This window comes from Rhincodon typus, chromosome 11, assembly GCF_021869965.1.
Source record: "Rhincodon typus isolate 14 chromosome 11, sRhiTyp1.1, whole genome shotgun sequence".
Taxonomy (NCBI): domain Eukaryota; kingdom Metazoa; phylum Chordata; class Chondrichthyes; order Orectolobiformes; family Rhincodontidae; genus Rhincodon; species Rhincodon typus.
Window position 1 is genome coordinate 19,169,611 of NC_063342.1, and position 21,416 is coordinate 19,191,026.

Below are 21,416 nucleotides of genomic sequence, written 5' to 3' on the forward strand. Positions count from 1 at the left end.
TTCATGCAAAGGATGCTCAACATATTCAATGTATATTTAGGCAGCACAGTCCAAATATACAACCACTGGAACTATCTATCTGGGAATGGATGCTACAGTGGGATGAAGACAAATACAAAATCTGAAGAGATCCAAACTATTTTTTCCATTTCCCTTTTGATCTGAGCTTTTTAATTTGTGTTTGAGTGCAGAACTTTTCACTGTGGAGGCATTCCCTAATTTCAAATCAGTTTCTATGACACAAATTCATATTTCAAAAACGATGATTGACGCTCTTATGTACTTACAGCTTCAGCTGCAAAGATTTATGCAAGTGAACAGCTCCAATTGCTATGAAGTATATTTTTTAAAAAGTAATAGTCCAGAAGAGTGGTGTAAACCAGCCATTACCATATTCTGGCTCCAGCTGTGAAATGCTAGCAGCTGAAGTATTAAATATTTGAGTATTCAAAGCTATCAATCTGTGCTGTAACCATTTCTAGACTTATACTGTATAAATGCTTTACTTCCAGTAGTGCCAAGAAATGTTCTGGGGAAAGGATGAAGTGTGGTGGTGGTGCTGGCAGGAAGAATTGAATCATGCAAGATGAAACTGTACTCAAATTAAAAGAAGTTTTTTTGCCCCATCTAAATCTGATATTACATTTTCAGAGCGGACAGTGCTTTTGTCCAATAATCCTGTACATTCATTATTTTAAGCATATATTGAATAGAAAGAAAACTTTTAGGAAATGGGCAAATTATATGTGGAAATTAACAGATGAAGAACTTTTTTCTGCCAATAGATTAAATTACAGAAATTTTTCTGGCTTTGAGAAATGTTATGGATCTAAATAATATTCACATAACATACTAATGCAGGATTGAAACAATTTCAGCATTTACACAGGAAATGAGTATATTGTTACAAAAATCTTTCTGCTACTCAAACAGAAGACTCATCATACAACATGCAGTCACACAACACACAATTATAGCACTGAAATCATTGATACAGAAATTTCTTTTAGATAGTTACAAATAATTAAGTCTTAAACTCTAGAGGGAAAAATACACATCCAAGTTAAAAAACAAGATTAAAACTGAAAGAACTGTGGATGCTGTAAATCAGGCACAAAAACAAAAGTTGCTGGGAAAGGTCAGCAGGTCTGGCAGCATCTGTGAAGGAAAAAAAGAGTTAACGTTTCTGGTCCGATGACTCTTCCTCAGAACTGTTCTGAGGAAGGGTCACTGGACCCGAAACTTCAACTCTTTTTTTCTTCACAGATGCTGCCAGATCTGCTGAGCTTTTCCAGCAACTTGGTTTTTGGTAAAAACAAGATTGTTCAGTTCAGCTTCGCATCTTAAAAACCACTATATATCACCAGCTACAGAAAGTGCTGCCGAAACTCAGCAGGTCTGGCAGCATCTATGAAGAAGAAGCACAGTTAACATTTTGAGTCCAGCCTGAGTTTGAGTTTCTCCAGCACCTTCTATTTTTGTTTCAGATTTGCAGCATCCACAGTTCTTTATTTATAATATTTCACAAACTGTTTCTCAAACAGTTGGAGAGCTTACCATTATGACATCTCCAGGATAAATAGTAACCTCATCATGGCTCCTAGCCTCAAACGGATACAATGCTCTATAATATACAACCTTAACACCATCTTGATCAGTATTTACAGATGAAGGTTTTTCTATTGGAAGGAAGGGAGAAAAATAGGGAATAATTAATTTTGCAGTATTTTTTAAAACAAAACATGATCTTCCTCAAAACTACCACTTCAAGCAAGACAGAATTATTGTTACAGCATGCATACCTCGAAGATTTGGAAATTTCACTCCATCTTTAGTGTATGAACAATAACCACAGCTGTAACACATTAGCCTGAACAATGCTGGAGTACTGCTGAAGGAATTCCACTTGTCAAAGTGGGTTCTGTCAAGTTTGGATATGGACTTTTTCCTATTGTAATCCTGTTGGTTGCAATCTCAATTCACTTCAAAACACCAAATCTGCAATCTAAATTGATCCTACACCAGAACCTAGCATGACAGTTCAAAATAGAAAGCTGAAGGGTTTGCCAGCATTTTTAAACTAAAAACGCTCAGTGGGCAGTTCCAATTATTTTCTTCTGGAATTCCTCACCATCATGGCAGCCCGTGTCCAGGCAATTTAGTTTACTCATTACAGAACTGCTGGATTCACTGGGTCAAATAGCATATCTTGTAACCTTGGGGGGCCTTGTGGTAGTGTCGCTACCTCTGAACCAGGAAACCTGGGTTCAAGTACCATCTGCTCTAGAGGTGCAAAACAATATGCCTGAACAGCTGGATTAGAAAATTATCTTCAGCTTGTAAGCAGATGCCCCTCCAGCTAAACAACTGCAGAGTGACAGCAATGGCATGCCCTCAATGTTGAAGATTACTTGGGTATGTTCTTTGTATGTAAAACAATAAATCCAATCCAGCCAATTATCATTCAATCAGCCTTCTCTGATAGGAATAATCAATATCACCAAATGACACCTACTTAGCAAACCCTGCTTGATGCTTAATTGGCGTTCTGCTGTAATAAATCCAGATTTTGTCACAAACTTAACCCACAACTAAGAGTCATGATGATGCCCTAACTGGCTTCAGTGATAAAACTTCAACGTGTCAAGAAACTGGGAAGTCCCACATTCAATTGGTAGTCTGCACAGACATAGCTCAAACAGGATGGCAGCAAACATTATGATTGCTTTCTTAAACTTGCTGATAAATTCATAGTTCCCATTCCTAGCAGTGACCCTTGCTGGACAATATTACAGACAGCATTGGGTAGGTTTATTGCTTCTGCTGTGGCTTGTTAGCACTTACTATTCAGGCTTACACAACACAAAAACAGTTGGACAAGCATAAAGAAAGGACAGACTTGGTAATTATGGAAAACTCTGGCTGTTTACGATCCTACTTCTCCATCCATAATCAGCTGCAAGTCTTACTATATCATCTAGTGGGTTAAACAATTTCGTAGTTTCTTATCTTTCATTCCATTCATTGATCGCTGTGTGGAAAATAATAGTATTAAATTTGTCTTCAATTAGTATTAATTTTTATGGCATTCAAACCTAATTTAAAGCAATTTCCATCTTTACCTATTCTTTAATACTCACCACTTCTGGGCAGGTGAGGGTGTCAGGGGTTGGCTCGACAGCTGGTTTGTGATGCAGCGTGATGCCAACAGCGTGGATTCAATTCCCATACCAGTTAAGGACTTTTCTGAACCTCTCCCCCTACCTGAGGCATGATAACCCTCTGGCTAAATCACCAGTCATCTCTCACTCTCTCCAATGAGAGAAAAGCTCTATGGTTGAATCGGACTTGGTGACTTTACCTGTACTGCTGAAAGCCTAAGTTTCTCCAGACTTTCCTCAATGACAGTGCAATTAACACTGTAGGAAGGGGGGAAACAAACTTTAAAATATACCAGTTAGCCTGAGACTACCTGGTGGCTGCCATCCACTGCGAGACTGCTCTTTCACTGGGTCCAGGTGCTGTTGAAACATTCTGCTCAATACTTCCTGCTTGCTTTTCTCCTTCTTTTGGGAGGTTTCTTCCCGTCTTCGATTTTGCTGTTCCTGGAGATTCCTTAGTCGTTCATCCTCATCCCTTTGCACTTGTTCCTGCCAAAGTTTATCACGTTCTTGGGCAGATCTAAAAACAAGTGTTATATTCATTCTTCAGAATTTGGCAAGAAACATTTCATAAACAGAAATAGGGGCATGGCTCTTACAGTACAAAATAACAGTCAAAACCATGACATTTCTTGTACTAAGAAAGAAAACTCTAACACCAATTATTATTCTAAAAATAATTGAAGCTCATGCCAAATCTGGCTACATTTATGATCCTTCTGGTCATTGTTACATAGATATCGCACCCTTTCAGACTTCTGAACAGGTTTGCACTGGTAACCGGTCATTCACAGGACAAAATTCCCCTGTTTCACCTGCATACAAATGTCCTTAACCCCTGCCAACTAAAGAAAACTTTCCTATTTCATTTTCTATATTGCACATTTATCCTTTTTTTAAATAGAGCCTCTTTCACTGAAGTAAATGGTTGGTTGTCATATAATGAGACAAATTTGCAGGACAAAATGAACTCCCTGTCCCCTACTTTGGAGTGAAATTTCTCAAGTGGTAGCATGTTTCAACTGCTGATACAGAACATGGAGGCAAACAAACGAGAAATAGTCATTAAATTCACACGTGCGGGGAACTCTTCCTTTGGCTGCCCAAGAATGAATATTTCTGTTAAGTTGCTCCTGAAAAATAAAATTACTGAAAAAGAACAAAAAGATGGCTAACAACCATCACATTAAAAAAAACACCATTGCAAAACAACTCAACACAACTACACGAAGGTGCAAACTTGAAAAATGTTTTTAATAAAACTTTTGAAGCCATTTTACCTTGTACCTACACAGAATGTGAGCAATAAGATGAAGAGGCACTCTGCATCTCAATTCCTGCACAAGTAAAATCATTGTTTCACATTTATTCTAAATGTGACCCACTAATTCAAAATAACTTGTTAATTGAAATTAAAGGCAATTCTAACATTAAACACAACTGATGAAATTATGAAGCATTTTGAGAAGGACACAGCGGCAGAGATTTTCTGCTAGTTGGCTACTCAGCATAAAGTGCTGTTCATTTAATTGGGCATAAGATTGAGAGAAGGAAATTCTTGACAGAGCAGCAATTACAACATGGATGCTTTACTACAAAGTTTGCTTACGATACAAGCCATGGTCTTCCATTAAAAAAAGGAAAAGTGGATTAACATATGAAGCAGAGCAAGATGCAAGCCAATAAGATAGTTGTGAGTGGGATTCATTTTGGATTATTGTAGGAAGCAACATAAGTTTTCACTTCATCATTTCTATTACTCTAGGATAGATTTCTCTGAACTGTACATACCATAATACTAGTCAACATCTTCTGAAGAGTGACAACATTCACTTAAAAGCAGACTTCACTATTAATATAGATACCTAAACCATCTATTGAAGTGCAGTCTCTCTCGCAAGAGAGCTATGATGTTAACTCTCCTCTGCGTGTTCCTCCCTGACTGCAGATTCCCTTTCTCTGAGCTTTTAATATTGCTGTCTGTTCGTGGTTTGCTAAGTATGAAAAAGGAAACATTAAAATAGTAACTGCATATAAAACCATTAGAATTCTCAAACAGTAGTCCAGTTAAAATTAATTCTAATAAAAATATTTGACCATAACTTCCTTGAGGAAAAGTAGACAGAAGCATCTACAAATCTTCAGGTCTCAACTTTGGTGCCTGGTTTGTGCTGAACTACCTGATCTCAGTTTGGGCAACAGATGGACCATTACAAATGGATTAAACAGTAGTTGGAGTTAACACAAAAAAAAAATCAGTAAACCCACTCCCAATCATCAACCTGCCTGAAATGTCTGCATGTAAGAATGAGAAAACAACACAATCAAATTTGACTGTGAGAAACTCATCAAATAAACTTGCCAAACTCCTGATCCAGGCTGGCATGAATAATAATCACCTTGGCAAGGAACTGGATGTCTAAGCATCTTTTATATAATTAGTTCAAACATTTAAGAAAAAAGGGGGATAATATTTAGAACACAAGAACTATGAGTAGACAAATCAACTCCTCGAAGATACTCTGCCTTTTAACAGATCTGATCTGATTTCAACCTCAATTCTTACTTTGATAATCACACCCCAAAACCCTTTTACCTGTTTCTAGTTAAATATCTGTCTCTTCCACCTCCCACCCCGCCCCACAACCCCACCATCACATTATTCAGTGCCCCAGCATCCATCACACTCTGGGGTGCTGAATTCTACAGATTCATGCCCCTTTAAGGCAAGCAATTCCTCATCTATTTTTAATCTGCCACCCCTTAGCCTAAAACCTCTATTCCAGATTTCCTCTCAAGGGGAACCATCAGCTCTACATTGTCAACCCACTTTAGCATCTTGATCTACTCTTTAATTAGATCTTTCAATCTCCTAAATTCTAACAAGTGTAGGCCTAAACTTCTCAATCTCTCCTCATAAGGTTTTCCATGTCTGGAATTAATATAGTGAACTTGCTCTGAACTGACGTGACTCTTATTACATCATTTGATTAAAAAGGACCACAACTGTACGCAGGACTCCAGACGCAGTCACACCAATGCCTTGTACAATTCTTTACTTTTATACTCCATTCATTCAGCAATAAGTGCCAAAATTCCATTTGCACTCCGTATTACCTGCATACTAGCTTTCAGTGACTCGTGCACAAGGACACTCCGATCTCTCTGTACCAAATCATTTTGAAGTTTCTCTCCATGTAGATAATAAATTGCCCTTTAATTCTTCTGACCAAAATGGATAACCTCTAGCTTATATTAAACTTCATCTGCCAAATTTTGACCCATTCACCTAATCTAGCCATATCCATTTGTAAATTTCTTATTTTCCATTGCAACTTATCTTCCCATGTGTTTAGTGCCACCTGCAAACTTGGCTGTAGTACCTCCTATCCCTGCACCCAACTCATTATATAGATTGTAAACAGCTGGGGCCCCCAAGGCCGTATCCTGTGGCACTCCACTAGTTACAGCTTGCCAACTAGAAAAGGATGCTGGTAAATCCTTTGACATGGTTCCACATGGTAGACTAATTAGCAAAATTAGATCACAGTGGGATTAAAGGTGAGCTTGCCAATTGGATATACAATTGGCTTCATAATATGAGACAGAGGGTGGTAGTGGAGGGTTGTTTTTCGGACTGGAGGCTTGTGACCGGTGGTGTTCCACAGGAATCGGTATTAGGTATACTTTTGTTTGTTATTTACATAAATGATTTGGATGAGAATTATAGGTGACATGGTTAGTAAGTTTGCGGAGGACACCAAAATTGGTGGTACAGTGGACAGTGAAGATCACTTAAGATCTTGATCAAGTGGGCCGCTGGGCTGAGAAGTGGCAGATAGACTTTACTTTGGATAAGTGCGAGGTATTGCATTTTGGTAAAACAAGCAACAGCAGGACTTAAACAGTTAATGGTAGAGCCTGGGTAGTGTTGCAAAGCAGAGGGAGTTCAGGTACATAATTCTTTGAAATTTGCTTCACAGATAGACAGCATGCTTAAGAAGGCGTTTAGCACGCTTGCCATCATGGCTCAGACCTTCGAGTATAGGAGTGGGATGTCATGTTGAGATCGTACAGGATGTTGGTGAGGCCTCTTCTGGAGTTGTGCACGCAGTTCTGGTCACCCTGTTATAGGAAGGATATTATTAAATAGGAGAGGGTTCAGAAAAGACTTACCAGGATGTTGCTGGGAATGGAGGGTTTGAGTTACAAGGAGAGACTAGCACTTTTCTCCACAGGAGTATAGGAGGTGGAGGCGTGATCTTATAGAAGTTTATAAAATCATGAGGGACACAGATAAGGTGAATAGCAAGGGTCTAAAGGTGGGTGAGTTCAAAACTAGGGGCATATTTTTAAGGTGAGAGGAGAAAATTCTAAAAAGGACATGAGGGTCTCTTTTTTGACAAAGTGTGGTTTGTGTGTGGAATGAACTGCCAGGGGAAGTGGTGGACGCAGGTACAGTTACAACATTTAAAAGACATTTGGATAAGTACATGAATAGAAAAGGTTTGAGGGATATGGGCCAAGGCCAAGCAAGTGGGACAGATTTAGTTTGGAAACATGGTCTGCATGGACTGGTTGGACCAAAGGGTCTGTTTTCTGTTGTGTTCGTGATGTTGTAAAATCTTTGTAAATAACTGACACAGTTAAAACATCAAAAATAGGTTGCTAGAAAATCATGGATAACCAAGTCAAGGTAATGTAACTGCTCTCATAGATCAACTTTTTGATCCCTAGGATCAGTCTGGTGAATCTTCTTTATCACCCTTCCAAAGGCATCCAAACATATGTTGTTTTTACAGAAGCCTTGACACTAAGTACACAAACATTATTTTAATTTTTGTGAATGGAGGAGTGGAGAGGACATCTAGGGTGAAGGAAAGCTTGAGATCAAACATGGATCACCTGTTGTAGGTTTTCTTAAAAAAAGGACAAATACAGCAGCTGTAGTTCTATTATTCCAACTGACTACTTGCACTGCACTCATGATAACTTCTCTTATTTCAAGAATACACAGCTTCTGTACATCTCCAAGGCATGTTCAAATCAGTCATGGTCTTGAAAGAAATGCAAGCCCCACATTCTTCACTACAGGAGTGGCAGATGGGGAGCAGCAAGAAAATCAGAAGTAAACGAAGATACAAATCCTTATCCTCACAAATGAAAACAAAAACGTATTAATAACTCGTGGCAAAAAAAAATTCAAGGACAGTAATGAATGAAGTAGCAGAGAATTCAGTCATTGATATGGACATCAAGTATTCATTATCATGACAACAGAGAGGCAACGTTTTTCAGCAGCTTCCAAACTGCATAAAATGAGTAAAATTTAAATACCTCTGGGCAGCTTCTTTCTCATGTTGTCTTTCAAGTTCTGCTGTCCTCCGCTCTTGCTCTTTCTGCTTTTGCTTTTCAAGTTCAGCTTCCTTCTGTTTCTGCAGTTGCTGTCTGCTATGAATTTCTCTCAGTTCCTTTAAATGAACAAAGATGTACAACATAAAGATTTAATTTTTTAACAGTTAGAAACACTGCCAAACTTTACAGCACTCAATTTAGAAATATCTGAAACATCTGCCTAAATGATTTATTGACTTACAAAATAAAGTTAGGTCAAGACATTCCTTCCCAATCTTCTCAGCTGCACTACTAAATTAACAATCCATACATCAGGTGGCGCACACAGTACCATACCCAGTGGCACAAACAGAAATACTGCAAAAAAAAAGTTAGTATAACACACATGAATGAACTCTAAGCTGTAGGAGGAAAACAATACTTGTAATTATAAATCAACCTTCCAAACTAATGAAGGCAAGTCCACCTCCTAAAACTAAGCTAACAGTAGATTAAAAACACTCAATTTGCACAACACACAAAATATTAGAAGTTGGAAATTGAATATGCCAATGACACAGGCAGAGTAGACTAAACTGCTTGCAACTATACCACTATCAGCAAATGGATTTGTTTCCTACAGCTGAAACTTGAACGATATTAATTGTTGTCACAGCTATGGACACCATTGTGAAAGAACTGAATTGTGCAGCAGGCATAAAATGCATTTTCAGGCAAATAAAGGATAAGGACATTTTCCCCCTCCAGTTGCTGCTTAAAAATAATTCCATAAATAAGTGTAATGAATCCAAAGTTAAATGCACAAAAGCTATTTTTTTTCAATGAAATCCTGAATCCATGCAACAAGGATTGCAGGTAGCATAAGCAAAGAGTCTGTGTTTTTAAAACTGCGAAATATCACTTCATTCTCAGCCAAGGCCAACATAAAGACAACACCATGTGCAAACAACGTAGCTAATAAGTAGATCAAGTGCAGCAGTTACTGGGCAGTACCGTCACAGTAGGAACGTTTTTCAAACTTACAAAAACTGTCGGGGGCTGGGAAGGAAGAAAGGAAGAAGAAAATACCTAGTGAATAAAAAAGGGAACAATAAAGGATAAACTATCTTCTCATTCAGACACCTAGTATTTCTACATTGTTTTCTCTCCGCCATTTCCTACATGATCCTCAAAAGTTGTACAAATTACAAGTCTTTTCCCTCCTCCATAAAAACGGAAAATTTATAATCTCCGTGCAGCTAATCAGCAGATGGAAGATGAACGTTGGTGTATGGTTCCACAAAAAACAACAAAAATAATCAGTTTTTTTGTCCTAATTGCTTCCTTAAAGTTAACTGGGCGATAGGCAGCATTTGCTGGCTCGTGGTGATGTTTTAAGACTTAACATCTGTCAGTAGAAAAAATGTGAACTCTAGGATAACCTGTGGAGACGCTGATACAGCTTTAAGGCCCATAAAAGGTAAGAGACCTTCAACATAACATCTCTAAATGGAAAGACACCCTTTTCCCTGATTCTCTGTCATGAACTATTGCAGGAGCTCCCAATCCTTGCACAACTATGTATACTGGTATCAGATGCAAGCTTTGAGAAACAAAACTACATTAGAATGTTAACTTGAACAAAAGAAAATATATCCCTCTGAACTGATTGAAAAATATGGTAATTAAACAGCACCACAAGATAATAAATATATTCTGAAGAACTGAATCTTTCCTGCTGTGCAAAAGAAATGCCAGCTATGCTGGAAATATAAATAAACTTTAGCTCAACTTACCAAAACCTCTCACGTGGCCTTGCAGGCTCGTTCTCAAAAGCAGATAACTGAATAAACCAGAGATAGCAAGAACTGCAGATGCTGGAGTCAGAGATAACACAGTGTGGAGCTGGAGGGACACAGCAGGCCAGGCAGCATCAGAGGAGCAGCAAAGTTGACGTTTCGGGTCGGGACCCTTCGTCAGAAATGGAGAGGGGGAAAAGGGAGCTCAGAAATAGAGAGAGGAGGGGTGGGGGCTGGGGAAGGTAGGTGGGATGGTGATAAGTGAGTGCAGGTAGGGTGTGGTGGGGATTGGTCAGTGGGATGGGTGAAGCAGATGGGTGGGAGAGAAGATGGACAGGTTATATCAGGTCAAGGAGGCAGGGTTGGACATGGGATAAGGTCAGGGGTGGGGAGATTCTAAAACTGGTGAATTCCATGTTTAGGCCATCAGGCTGCAGGGTCCCGAGGTAAAACATGAGGTGTTGCTCCTCTAGTTTGCATGTGGTGTCACTGTGGCACTGCAGGAGGCCCAGGATGGACACATCACTCAGGGAGGGGGATTTAAAATGGTTAGCGACCGGAAGTGTTGTCGTTTGTCACGTACAGAGCGCAGATGCTCTACGGAATGGTCTCCGACTCACGCTTGGTCTCACCGATGTAGAGGCGGCCACATCAGGAGCAGCGGATACAGTAGACCAAGTTGACAGATGTGCAAGTGAACCCCTGTCTAATATGAAAGGTTTGTTTTGGGCCTTGAATGGATGTGAGGGGCAGGTGTAGCACTTCCTGCAGTTGCAGGTAAAGATGCCGGGGATGGTGGGGTGAGTGGGGAGTGCGGAGCGGACAAGGGAGTCGCGGAGTGAGCAATCCCTACAAAAAAGGCAGATAGTGGTGGGGAGGGAAATATGTCCTTGGTTGTGGGGTCAGATTGCAGGTGGCAGAAGTGGCGGAGAATAATACACTGGATGTGGAGGCTGGTGGGGTGATATGTGAGGACAAGGGGGATTCTGTCTTTATTCTTGTTGGGGGGATGGGGTGTGAGGGTAAAAGTGCAGGAAATGCCAGAGATGCGGTTGAGGACATTTCGATCACCAGAGGGGCGAAGTTATTGTCCTTGAAATAGGAAGAGATCTGGATGTCCGGGAGTGGAACACCCCATTTTGGGAGCGGATGCGGCGGAAGTGGAGGAATTGGGAGTATGAGACTGCATTCTTGCAGGAGGGTGGCTGAGAGTAGGTGTTGTCCAGGTAGCTGTGGGAGTCAGTGGTTTTGAAATAGATGTCAGTTTCAAGGCCATCGCCAGAGATGGAGACAGAGAGGTCCAGGAAGGTCAGGGAGGTATCAGAGATGGTCCAGGTGAATTTCAGGTTGAGATGCAACGTGTTAGTAAAGTTGATGAACAGTTCAAGCTCCTCGTAGGAGCATAAGGCAGCACCAATACAGTCAGTGTTCAGTGGAGCAGGGGCAAGCAGAGACAATGGGATGGCCGGGCCAATCAGGTTTGTGGATTTTGGAAAATATGTAGAAACGGGTGGTACGGGGTTGGGGTTGGGGTTGGGGAACAATGAGGTTGTAGGCTGTGGGTGGGAGGTCAATCTCTCCTCATACGTCCCACCAACCCCAGAATCAATCAATCAATCAGTCTGGTAAACCTTTGTTGCACTCCTGAGAGCAAGAGCAACCTTCCTCAGAAAGTTCAAAAGAAGCAAAGGGCAAGTGTAAAGGCACAGTGGAACCATCTTATCAATACAGTAATTTAAAATGACTGCCACTTCATCACTTAACCGCAGTTGATTTATGTATTTAATATTTTATTTATTTGAAGCCCATGTCTGAACAATGAAATTAGATGCATTGAGAAATTAGAAGGCCATCAAATCCTGTACACACATCAATTCTAACATTAAAAGCTAAGCATTACTTGAATTATGCATTTCTAAATAGCAGATTCAAGCTTATAGACAAGCCAGAATGAATACACGCACAAACTGCTGAGTAGAGTAAACTGACACATCACGAGCTCAACAAGAAATACCAAACAAACAATCTGAAATTGTTCAAATACCAGAACTAGTCAATCAGGCTATCAATTACTTAATTAAATAGGGTTTGCTGAATAAATTATTTGCGTCCAATTCATTGTCCTCTTGTGCCAAAGCCATTGACTCATGTACAAGTCCAGACAGCCCTCATTTATTCAGTAGGCCACAAAACTATTAGCAAAAATTCAGGCCTTATCTACTCTACACTCCCATGTTTACTGTCCAGTGACCTCTGCTGACAGTTATTAAGAGCAAATCATGGGTATTATTAAGAACAAATCATGGACCTTAAATTAGGTAACAGAGTTGTCATACAAATTCAAGCTGGGCCCTTGATAGAGGAGTTGCCAGAAGTTACATCTACTAATAGGAAGCACACAAAGCACAAAGCTGAAATCTCAAGAGTACAGACATTTTGTTTTTTGGCATTTCCTGAAATGACTGTGAAATTTAGTCAAGTGACAGTTGCTGTATAAGCAGCTTGCTCAGATTTTAACCTTAAGTGTTGGAAGTCAAAGTAAATATTTGAAGATAAGGTAGTCACAAATACAGGACACTGCTTACTAGAAGTATGATCTTTCAAGTTTAATGCAAACCTGATAATGCAGGTGAAGACTGAAAGTAGCAAGGAGTTTTTGTTAGTTGAAGTCATTATGGTTGAAGTGTTTTAAGCTCCATTTCAACTTTTTTTTTCTGTAAAACTATTTACAATATTTAAATTTGTAAACGTACTTGTTCTTAAATTCAATTCCTGCAAAATAATTGTCATTCTTCAAATCTATGTATCAAAGAAAGAGATAAAAATCTCTATTGCATTTTTCACATGGGAGACGTGCCCAATCTCTCCAGTTCACTTGTTCAGTCAATAATTACACCATAAACACCAGCATAAAGCTTGATCTCTCATCTATTCATCATTAACTGATCACACAGGAAGCTGAGATAAGTGTAATGCAATTTTCATCCAGGTGTTTAAGAAATAAATAATCTTTGTACAAACATCTATTAACAATGGGGCAAACCTTCCATCAATAACCTGCACTTAGTTTTTAACTGGGGTTAAAAGGTAGCATTCTAGTCTATGATTCACAAAGTTTAAGCCCCACACCAAAGATGTGCATACATCTTAAATAAAAAACCAAACATACTGCAGAGTAGCTGGAAAATCTCAGTAGGTCTGGTAGCACCTGTGGAGAGAAACCACAGTTAACATTTCAGAACCAGTGACCCTGCAGAACACAAAAAATTAAAAAGCATCCAGACCTGAAAAATTAACTCTGCTTTCTCTGCACAGATGCTGTCAGACCTGCTGAGTTTCTCCAGCAATTTCTGTTTTTGTTGTTGAACTATTATTGTGTTCATATTGCTGCACTTTGCTATTGTAGCTACACTTCAAAAGAATTTAATTGGCTGGAAAACACTTGGAACGCTGTGGTCATGAATATACAATAAAAATGTGAGCTTGCCCCCTTTTCCCCAAATACTGTGTAGACTTACACGTGAACAACTGACCACATGCAGCAATTTTGGTATATTATTTAGTCACAATCCTGAATGGGATATTTCTTCTACGTAAAGGCCAACAGATTATTAATTTACATTGCTAGCGATTTGGAACATCTCTACTAATCTCAATCCACACCAAAAGTGAATGACAAGTTGTATTTTGGAATAATAAAATTGTGCTGTAAACAATTTAAGACGAACGTTGCTATGTTGTATTTAGTCACTGTTTCTTGAAGGGGACCTAAACCTAGACAAACATGCCTTTGGTAGCATGTTCACAATGTGAGATACCGAAAAACAATCTGGATGAAATGCTTACACGTTATGACATTTGTTCATGGATTCTTACTCAAATTACTAATTTTGGCACGATTGTAAGCGTGGTATTTCTAGTAGGAAATTGCAGACTCTTATGCACCTAGCAGATGACACATGGAAGCAATGTTTGTTCTTCCATTTAGAAATGCATTTCAAAAGTTGTGCCAAAGCACATTTAGGGAAAGAAGCCTTTAAAAAGAAGTCTAAGTGGCTCACGCAGCACAGGAGGAAGCCCAGGCACTACAGCTAAACATCATCCACAGCCACAGACTAGAAGAAAGAAATGCTCAGATTTAACAAAGAAAAAGCATCTAAAGCAACTAAGACAGATTCCAAGAAGAAAACATGAGAACTATACAATGAATCCAAAGCAAACAGCACTAAACAGCATTAAATCCTACATATGCTATTCCAAAAGTAGCCCTTTCTCAAATTACATATTTCTTAAAAATGTCATTTGACTCAAACATGCTTTACATTTCAAAATAGCTTGTTAAGTGTCAGTCTCATTAGATATTGTTGGATAGAGGCCATTTGGCAGTTACAAACATACTTTAAATTATAAACCATCCAAGCCTTTCACAAAATTGTGCGGAGATCTAATTTTAGAAAGCAAACCATAACAAGCAGTTTTTTCTACATATTCAAATTGTTTGATAGTCTTACAAGTCACAAGTTAAGATAAGGAATATAATTACTGTTATGAAGAGAAGTCGCAATTATCACCTGAAAAGCAATCCAGATGGTGATGTCTTGATATCTATTTCCAATTTTTAACAAAAATACTATCGCACTGTTTATTCATGCTCCTGAGCCCAACGAACTGTAAACTGATGGCTTGTATGGGGAAAGAGTTCAACGGATGAATTTTCCTTTTTCACCATTTTTTCCCCTTATCCAAATACGGCCAGGTTAAGAATACATTCAAATCACTAGCATTCTGCCTATAATTAATTTTTTTTAAAAATCATGTAGTTCTCAAACAACAGAGGTTCTGGAATATAGAAGGATACAAGTACTCATGAATCAATGATTGCTCCCAGTTCTCCTCACGAGTTAGCAAGCTTACACGAGCATTGAGTTAAATCAAAATCAGGCAGGGTCTGTGTTATAGTAACACATCTAGGCTAAAGCAGCAACAGAAATAAAAACAGCTTCAGTGCTACATAACTGTTCTAGACCACATTGTTTACATGCACAAGGATGTTAGTAGGCACTAATCTGTGCCCTATAACAATATTGACAACAGATGGAAAATCAAGTACACTTTTTTCTGAAAAATCACATCCACAGTAAGTCACCAAATGGCAAAAGGCAGACAATGATGGCATCGTCTTTCAATGCTTCCACAACTCGAAGTCAACGCAATTTAACTAACAAGTTATCTAATTTTAATTTGAATGCACTTCTCAGAATAAGCTAATTTAGTTTATGCTTATTACTTAAATAAATCTGAAAATGGATGCACATGATCACAAGGAGAAGGCAGGACAGTAGCACCAGGTGAATATCTCCTTCAAAAAGCGAGCACAGACACAACAGATTGAATGCCTCCTTTTGTGCTATGAATATTTACAATAGTATTCTTCCAACAGAAAGTGACGTATTGGAACAAATAGGTTTGAAGCCAAGAAATACAAAGCAAGAATATTGGCTGCAGCAGTCAACCTGAACATGCTTAAAAGAAATCAAATTGCCAGAAATGAAGGAGAGAAGTGAATAACTGGAAGACATTTGTTGAAAAATCACTCATTCAGGCAAATTCAAACACTGAAGAGTCAATAGCTTGTATATTCTGATCCCTGGCACATGACCAGTGTAACGCAAGTGTAATTTACCAATTCTTTATTAGGCCACATAAAGAATGAGCACAATGAAGAGATATTAGTCTTTGGCCCAGCTTAATTCAAAGTACATATGCTGAATCTGACCAAAGTATGGAATCCAAGCACAGACAATGGAATTTGTGGAGGCTTCTGACACACTGTGCCTGTTCAACTTTTAACATAGAACATGGCAAGAAGAATAAAATAAAAAAACTCAGCATTACCTTTAACTGATTATTGAAGACATCTATCTCCTGGAGTTTCGCCCTTGTTTCTTTCTCAACTTCATCTAGTTGGTCACGAAGATGTTGTCTAGTCAATTCTTTATTTTCCAAAGACTTTTTAACAGTAATAATAGTGTCTCCTATTAATTAAAAAATACTGTTATGTAAGTTGACAGTTTGGGAGAGGACATGTTGCATCTTAAATTCACTGAAGAGTTAACTAACCTGCACTTAAGTAATCTGATAAGAGTCATAAACATTCATTTCAAGAAAATTACACTATCACAAGAAAACACAAATTTGATTACAAAAACTTGACAAACAGCAGAGTAAGGTAAAAGTTCTGAAAGTTTTTTGCATACTAACATTTTTAGTACCATATTTCTTGGTTGTCTTACTAGATTATAATTTCATAGTTTCTACAGTTTAGCATCATCAGTCACTCCCATTCGAAAATTGCTTGCATCTAATATTTTACTACATGCATTCCTTCTCAATATCCAGGCAAAAAAACAGGTGTAACAATTTGAAAATCAACTCTCAGAAAACACCATGCACTGCCTCACTAATTATCTACTCTCTCCAAAATAACTGAATGTATACTTTTACAAAATTAAGTCTCAGAGTTTGGAGTGACCTCACTTTAGGAAAGATAGATTTAACGGAAACATACTCATTTTTTTCAAACATACGAAGAGATAGTGCATACTTTCTCTCATCAAAAACAGTAACGGCACAATGAATCCATTACATTCATGTTGACATTTTACACCAGTACCTCACAGAGTTTCACTCTTTCAACCTCTCCGCTATAGACCTGCAATTTCTCTTGGCTCAGATAATTATTCAATTCTGTTTGAATATCTTTACTGAATCTGCCTCCATTCTCTCAGGCAGTGCCTTCCACTTCCTTACCATTTGCAATCTAAGATTTGCCCTCCTGTTCTCTTTGCTTTATTTTGGTGACCACTTAAACTGATGTCCTCTGTACTCAACTGACCGGTTTATTCACCACTACATGGTTTCTGCTGCTCATGTTTTCGAACACTTGTACCACATTGGCCCTTCAATATTTTCTTCTTCAATCTTCCCATAGAGCACAATTCCACCATCCCAAGAATTGTTCTTGTTCATCTTTTCTGCATCCTCTCTACTGCCTTCCCAAAATACGTAACCAGTTCTGGGCATCAACAGTCCAGTTGAGACTGAACCTGAGTTTTATGTGGGATTACCAAAAAATGTCCTTGACACGTTCTTGGTTGATACACCATAAGGGATGTTGGGCTTTATAACCAGTTTCTCAACATGCCCTGCTACATTTAATGATTTGCTCATAGATGTATTCCCAGCCATGGTGCGCCTACATTCCATCCCCTTTAGAACTGAACGCTTAATTTTATGTTGCCTCTTCGTATTCTTCCTACCAAAGAATCTTTTCATATTTCTCTGTAGGAAATGTTATCTGTCATTTTTCCATCCATCTCCATCCTTGAAATTTAGCACTACATTCCTCACTATTCTCAATACTTTCATGTTTTGCGCTATTCATAAGCATACAAAGAAAACTGAACTGCATTTATCTCAGCTTTTCCCTGTTTAACCTTTTGGCTATCTGGTACTTTTTGACAATTAGTTAAGGGATACATTACTGAATTCACAAAGGTAGGTGTGAAAACCCAAAATCAAGTCTCTGGTAGCTTATCTGTCACATAGTGGGTTCCAGTTAATTTGCATTCTGAAGAGTTTCCAAAAGTGAATTGGCTAATTGCTTGGAGAAAAAAAACAGCAGGGATAAGGAAAAAATGCTAGGCAGTAGACTTAACAGAATTCTATAGTCTGAATGGCTTCCTTTTGTGCAGTACTATTCTCTGATTGTACAACAGATTTGATAAGGTTTGCATGTATCCATCTCTCTGCCTCCTCAACAAGAGAGTTAAACCTAATAAGCCAAGTTAGGGTCTTTTCATTAATCTGCTGTCTGGTGGCTCGTGAAAATCCCCAGAGACAGGAGATAACCGCAGATATCAAATGTATTAGAACAGATGGTAATTTATCAATAATGAATGAATCCAACTGTTGACTATGCACCAAAATGACAATCACTGAACACAATCACCCAAGTCAATTGACACCTGGCAGCTACTATTGTCCTGAGTCTTTTCAATTTACTGTTAAGAAGAATGCTGTGGTCAGTTCATCTGGAACAAAACATAATACATTTTCCTTAGAAAACTACTCACTTGACAATAATTTAACCCCTTTAATACTGATTCTAAGTGAAGTTTTGAATTCTCTGCGATATGTGCAATAATGGAAAGCCAGCATTTGTTACCTGTCACTTATTAAGAATCAGCTATATACTGTACTGAAGTGACTGGGCATGGGTGTCAAGTTCTACAGGACTACTTGCATACCAGTGAAAACACTATGCAATGGACAAGGTTGCACAATCCCACAATCAACCGGTCAGATCTGAGCCTTGCATCCCTGCCATACCCAATCATGAATGGTGGTGCACAATTAAACAACCAACTGGTAGAGCAGGCTCCACATGTAAATCCATCCTCAATGATGGGAGTATGCAGTTCATCAGTGCAGAACACAAGGCTGAAGCATTTGCAATCAGCTTCAGCCAGAAGTGTCAAGTAAGTGATAGACTTTCGATTCCTCCTGATGTTGCTAGCATCTCAAATTTTATTTGATTCACTCCTGTGATATCAAGGAATAGCTGAAGACAATGGACAATGCAAAGATTCAAACAACATCCAATTATGGTTACTGCAAGCAACAGAACCATTGAAAAGTTACAGCACAGAAAGAGACTATCCAGGCCCTCACATCTGCGAGATGAATAAACTAGCTGCTCATTCTAACGCCATTTTCCAGCAACTACTCTTTAGTCTTTGCAGGTTACAGTACTTCACTTATAGATTCAGGTTCCACTTAAATGAGTTGAGGGTTTCCATCTCCACCACCAAACTGGAAAGTAAATTCCACACGCAAGTCTCTGGGAAAAGTTTTATTCTTGTCACCTCTAATCCTTTGTTTTAAATCTATAGCCCCTGATAAATTACCTCTCCCACTAAACAAAACACGTCTTCCCTGTCCACTCTATTCAAGCTTCTGATGATTTCATGATCTCAAGTTCCCAAAGCAAGTTCAATGTCAGCAAGGTACAATTCAGGAATTGGATGGAATACTCCCCACTTGCATTAATGAGGGAAACTCCAAGGGCATTCAAGAAGACTGACACCATCCAGGTCAAAGCAGTACATTTTACTAGCACCTCATTTCCTTCAACCCTCCAGAACTGATGTACAGTGGCAGCAGTATGTAAGATCTACAAGATGCCCTGCAGAAACTCACCAAACCTCCTGTGACAGTACACTCCAAGCCTGCAATATCTACCACCTAGAAGGGCAAGTGTTCCAAAAGCTTGTGATTTCAAATAAACCTGTTGGACTATGACCTGGTATCATGCAACTTCTGACCTTGGTCTACAAGTGACCAGGCAATGTGGCTAACTCTTAACTTTCCTTTCCAAGTTACTCAGCTCAAGAACATTTGAAGATAGACAACAAATGCTAGCCTATCGGTGACACCCATACCTCATGAGAGAATGAAGAAGAAAAAAATTTCACCTTGCTGAGCATTCCCAGTATTTTTTGTTTTATTTCAGAATTCTAGCATTCCACCTTTCAGTTGATTGCTGGCTTCAGGCAGATTTGGTGATGATTGAACCATTTTTTTAAAAAAAAAGCACTAATAGGAAGGACAACAAAAAACAAATTCACAGAATGACTAAACCAGTAGTCAAATAGTGAAATTTGTCTAGTTCTGAGAAACAAAAACAAGGTGATAGAGAAACAGAGCAGGTCTGCCAGCATCTGTTGAGAAAAGCAAGAGTTAACATGACAAGTCCAGTAACCTTTTGCCAGAACTGACATTGTCTCAACAAATGCTGTCAGACCTGCTGTGCTTCTCTAGCAATCTCTTTGCTTCAGATTTTCAGCATCTGCAGTTGTGTGCGTTTATTCCAGTTCAAAGAACGTCTTGTTTCCTAGTTGGAACAATATTGCAAATACTGCAAGATCTTCCCTGCGCTGTGATATCTGGTTCAATTTCTGATGCACTACTAATTAACACAATCCAATTAACACAATATTTCTGAAGAAGGGTCCCGACCCAGAATGTCAGCTTTCCTGTTCCTCGGATGCTGCCTGGCCTGCTATGTTCCTCCAGCTCCATACCTCGTTATCTCTGACTCCAGCATCTGCAATTCTCGCTATCTCCCTTGTGCATACACATACACTTTGAGAAAGCTATAAAGTGATTCAGAAACAATCCTTACTATGTAGACTGTTCTGTTGAACCTGCTTCAGTTTGTCGTTGAGAGACTGCTTCTCAGGAATCAGTCGACTGAGCATCTGTTGAAATTCCTACAGTCAGAAGGAAAAAAAACTGTTAGCACATTGAAATGTACCATATTTTAGCAGTTTTGGCATCAAGCAAATGCTCAGGTTGAGGGAGGATCTTGCGTCCCAGGAAAGGTATGTTGATAATTCTAACTCACACACCAACTAAAAACTACCTGCAACTGTTGCTGTAGATGTGTGATTTCTGAAATTCGTAACTCCCGTGTCTGATTTGTATGCTCAATTTCATGTCTTTGAGTGGACAGACGAAATCGGATATCTTGAAGCTTGCCTTCCAACTGATTCTTTTTATCATTCTAACAGACAAAAACAAAATCTGTCAAATCAGCACAGCCTTACTCCAAAATAAATGATATGAAAGCAAACCTATGAACTCACAAGGGCTTCAAGTTCAAACTCTAAAGTTTTTTTCCTTGCTTTCAAGGCTACAATATCTTCTTGTTCTTTGTTGCGTTGGTTCAAGAGTTCCTGTCGACGATTCCTCTCCCACTCAAGCTGGCGCTGCCTTTCAAGTTCACGTTTTGCAGCCTGTAATCAATGAGGATATTTGTCACATTATATAGCCTGCAATATCAAAAATCCTGGAACCTGTTCTCAATAAAGGCAAGACAAGAGATGCAGAGATCACGCATTTATCCTCACATCACAGCATATCTTCTAGTGTCACAAATGTAACAAATCATGATGTCTGATCAGTGACTTCAGATCGGTGGCATTACGAAGCACTTGCTGCTTAGATATACAATCCAGATGTAATCAGAACAGGAAATGACCCAATTACAAATCAATCC

At 38.9% G+C, this 21,416-nt stretch overlaps 1 protein-coding gene across 6 annotated transcripts in view; it reads right to left on the bottom strand.

Moving 5' to 3' along the window:
- Nucleotides 1-21,416, bottom strand: part of itsn1 (intersectin 1 (SH3 domain protein)) — a 173,715-nt gene that overhangs the window by 36,740 nt on the left and 115,559 nt on the right. For all 6 annotated transcript variants that reach the window (XM_048603054.1, XM_048603052.1, XM_048603053.1 and 3 more), the window contains 7 exons: nucleotides 21,004-21,153; nucleotides 20,781-20,921; nucleotides 20,541-20,628; nucleotides 16,190-16,329; nucleotides 8,499-8,632; nucleotides 3,473-3,681; nucleotides 1,558-1,679 (listed from right to left, as the gene is read on the bottom strand). In XM_048603054.1, the coding sequence (XP_048459011.1) occupies nucleotides 1,558-1,679; nucleotides 3,473-3,681; nucleotides 8,499-8,632; nucleotides 16,190-16,329; nucleotides 20,541-20,628; nucleotides 20,781-20,921; nucleotides 21,004-21,153 (984 nt within the window). The remainder of the gene's footprint in view (nucleotides 1-1,557; nucleotides 1,680-3,472; nucleotides 3,682-8,498; nucleotides 8,633-16,189; nucleotides 16,330-20,540; nucleotides 20,629-20,780; nucleotides 20,922-21,003; nucleotides 21,154-21,416) is intronic.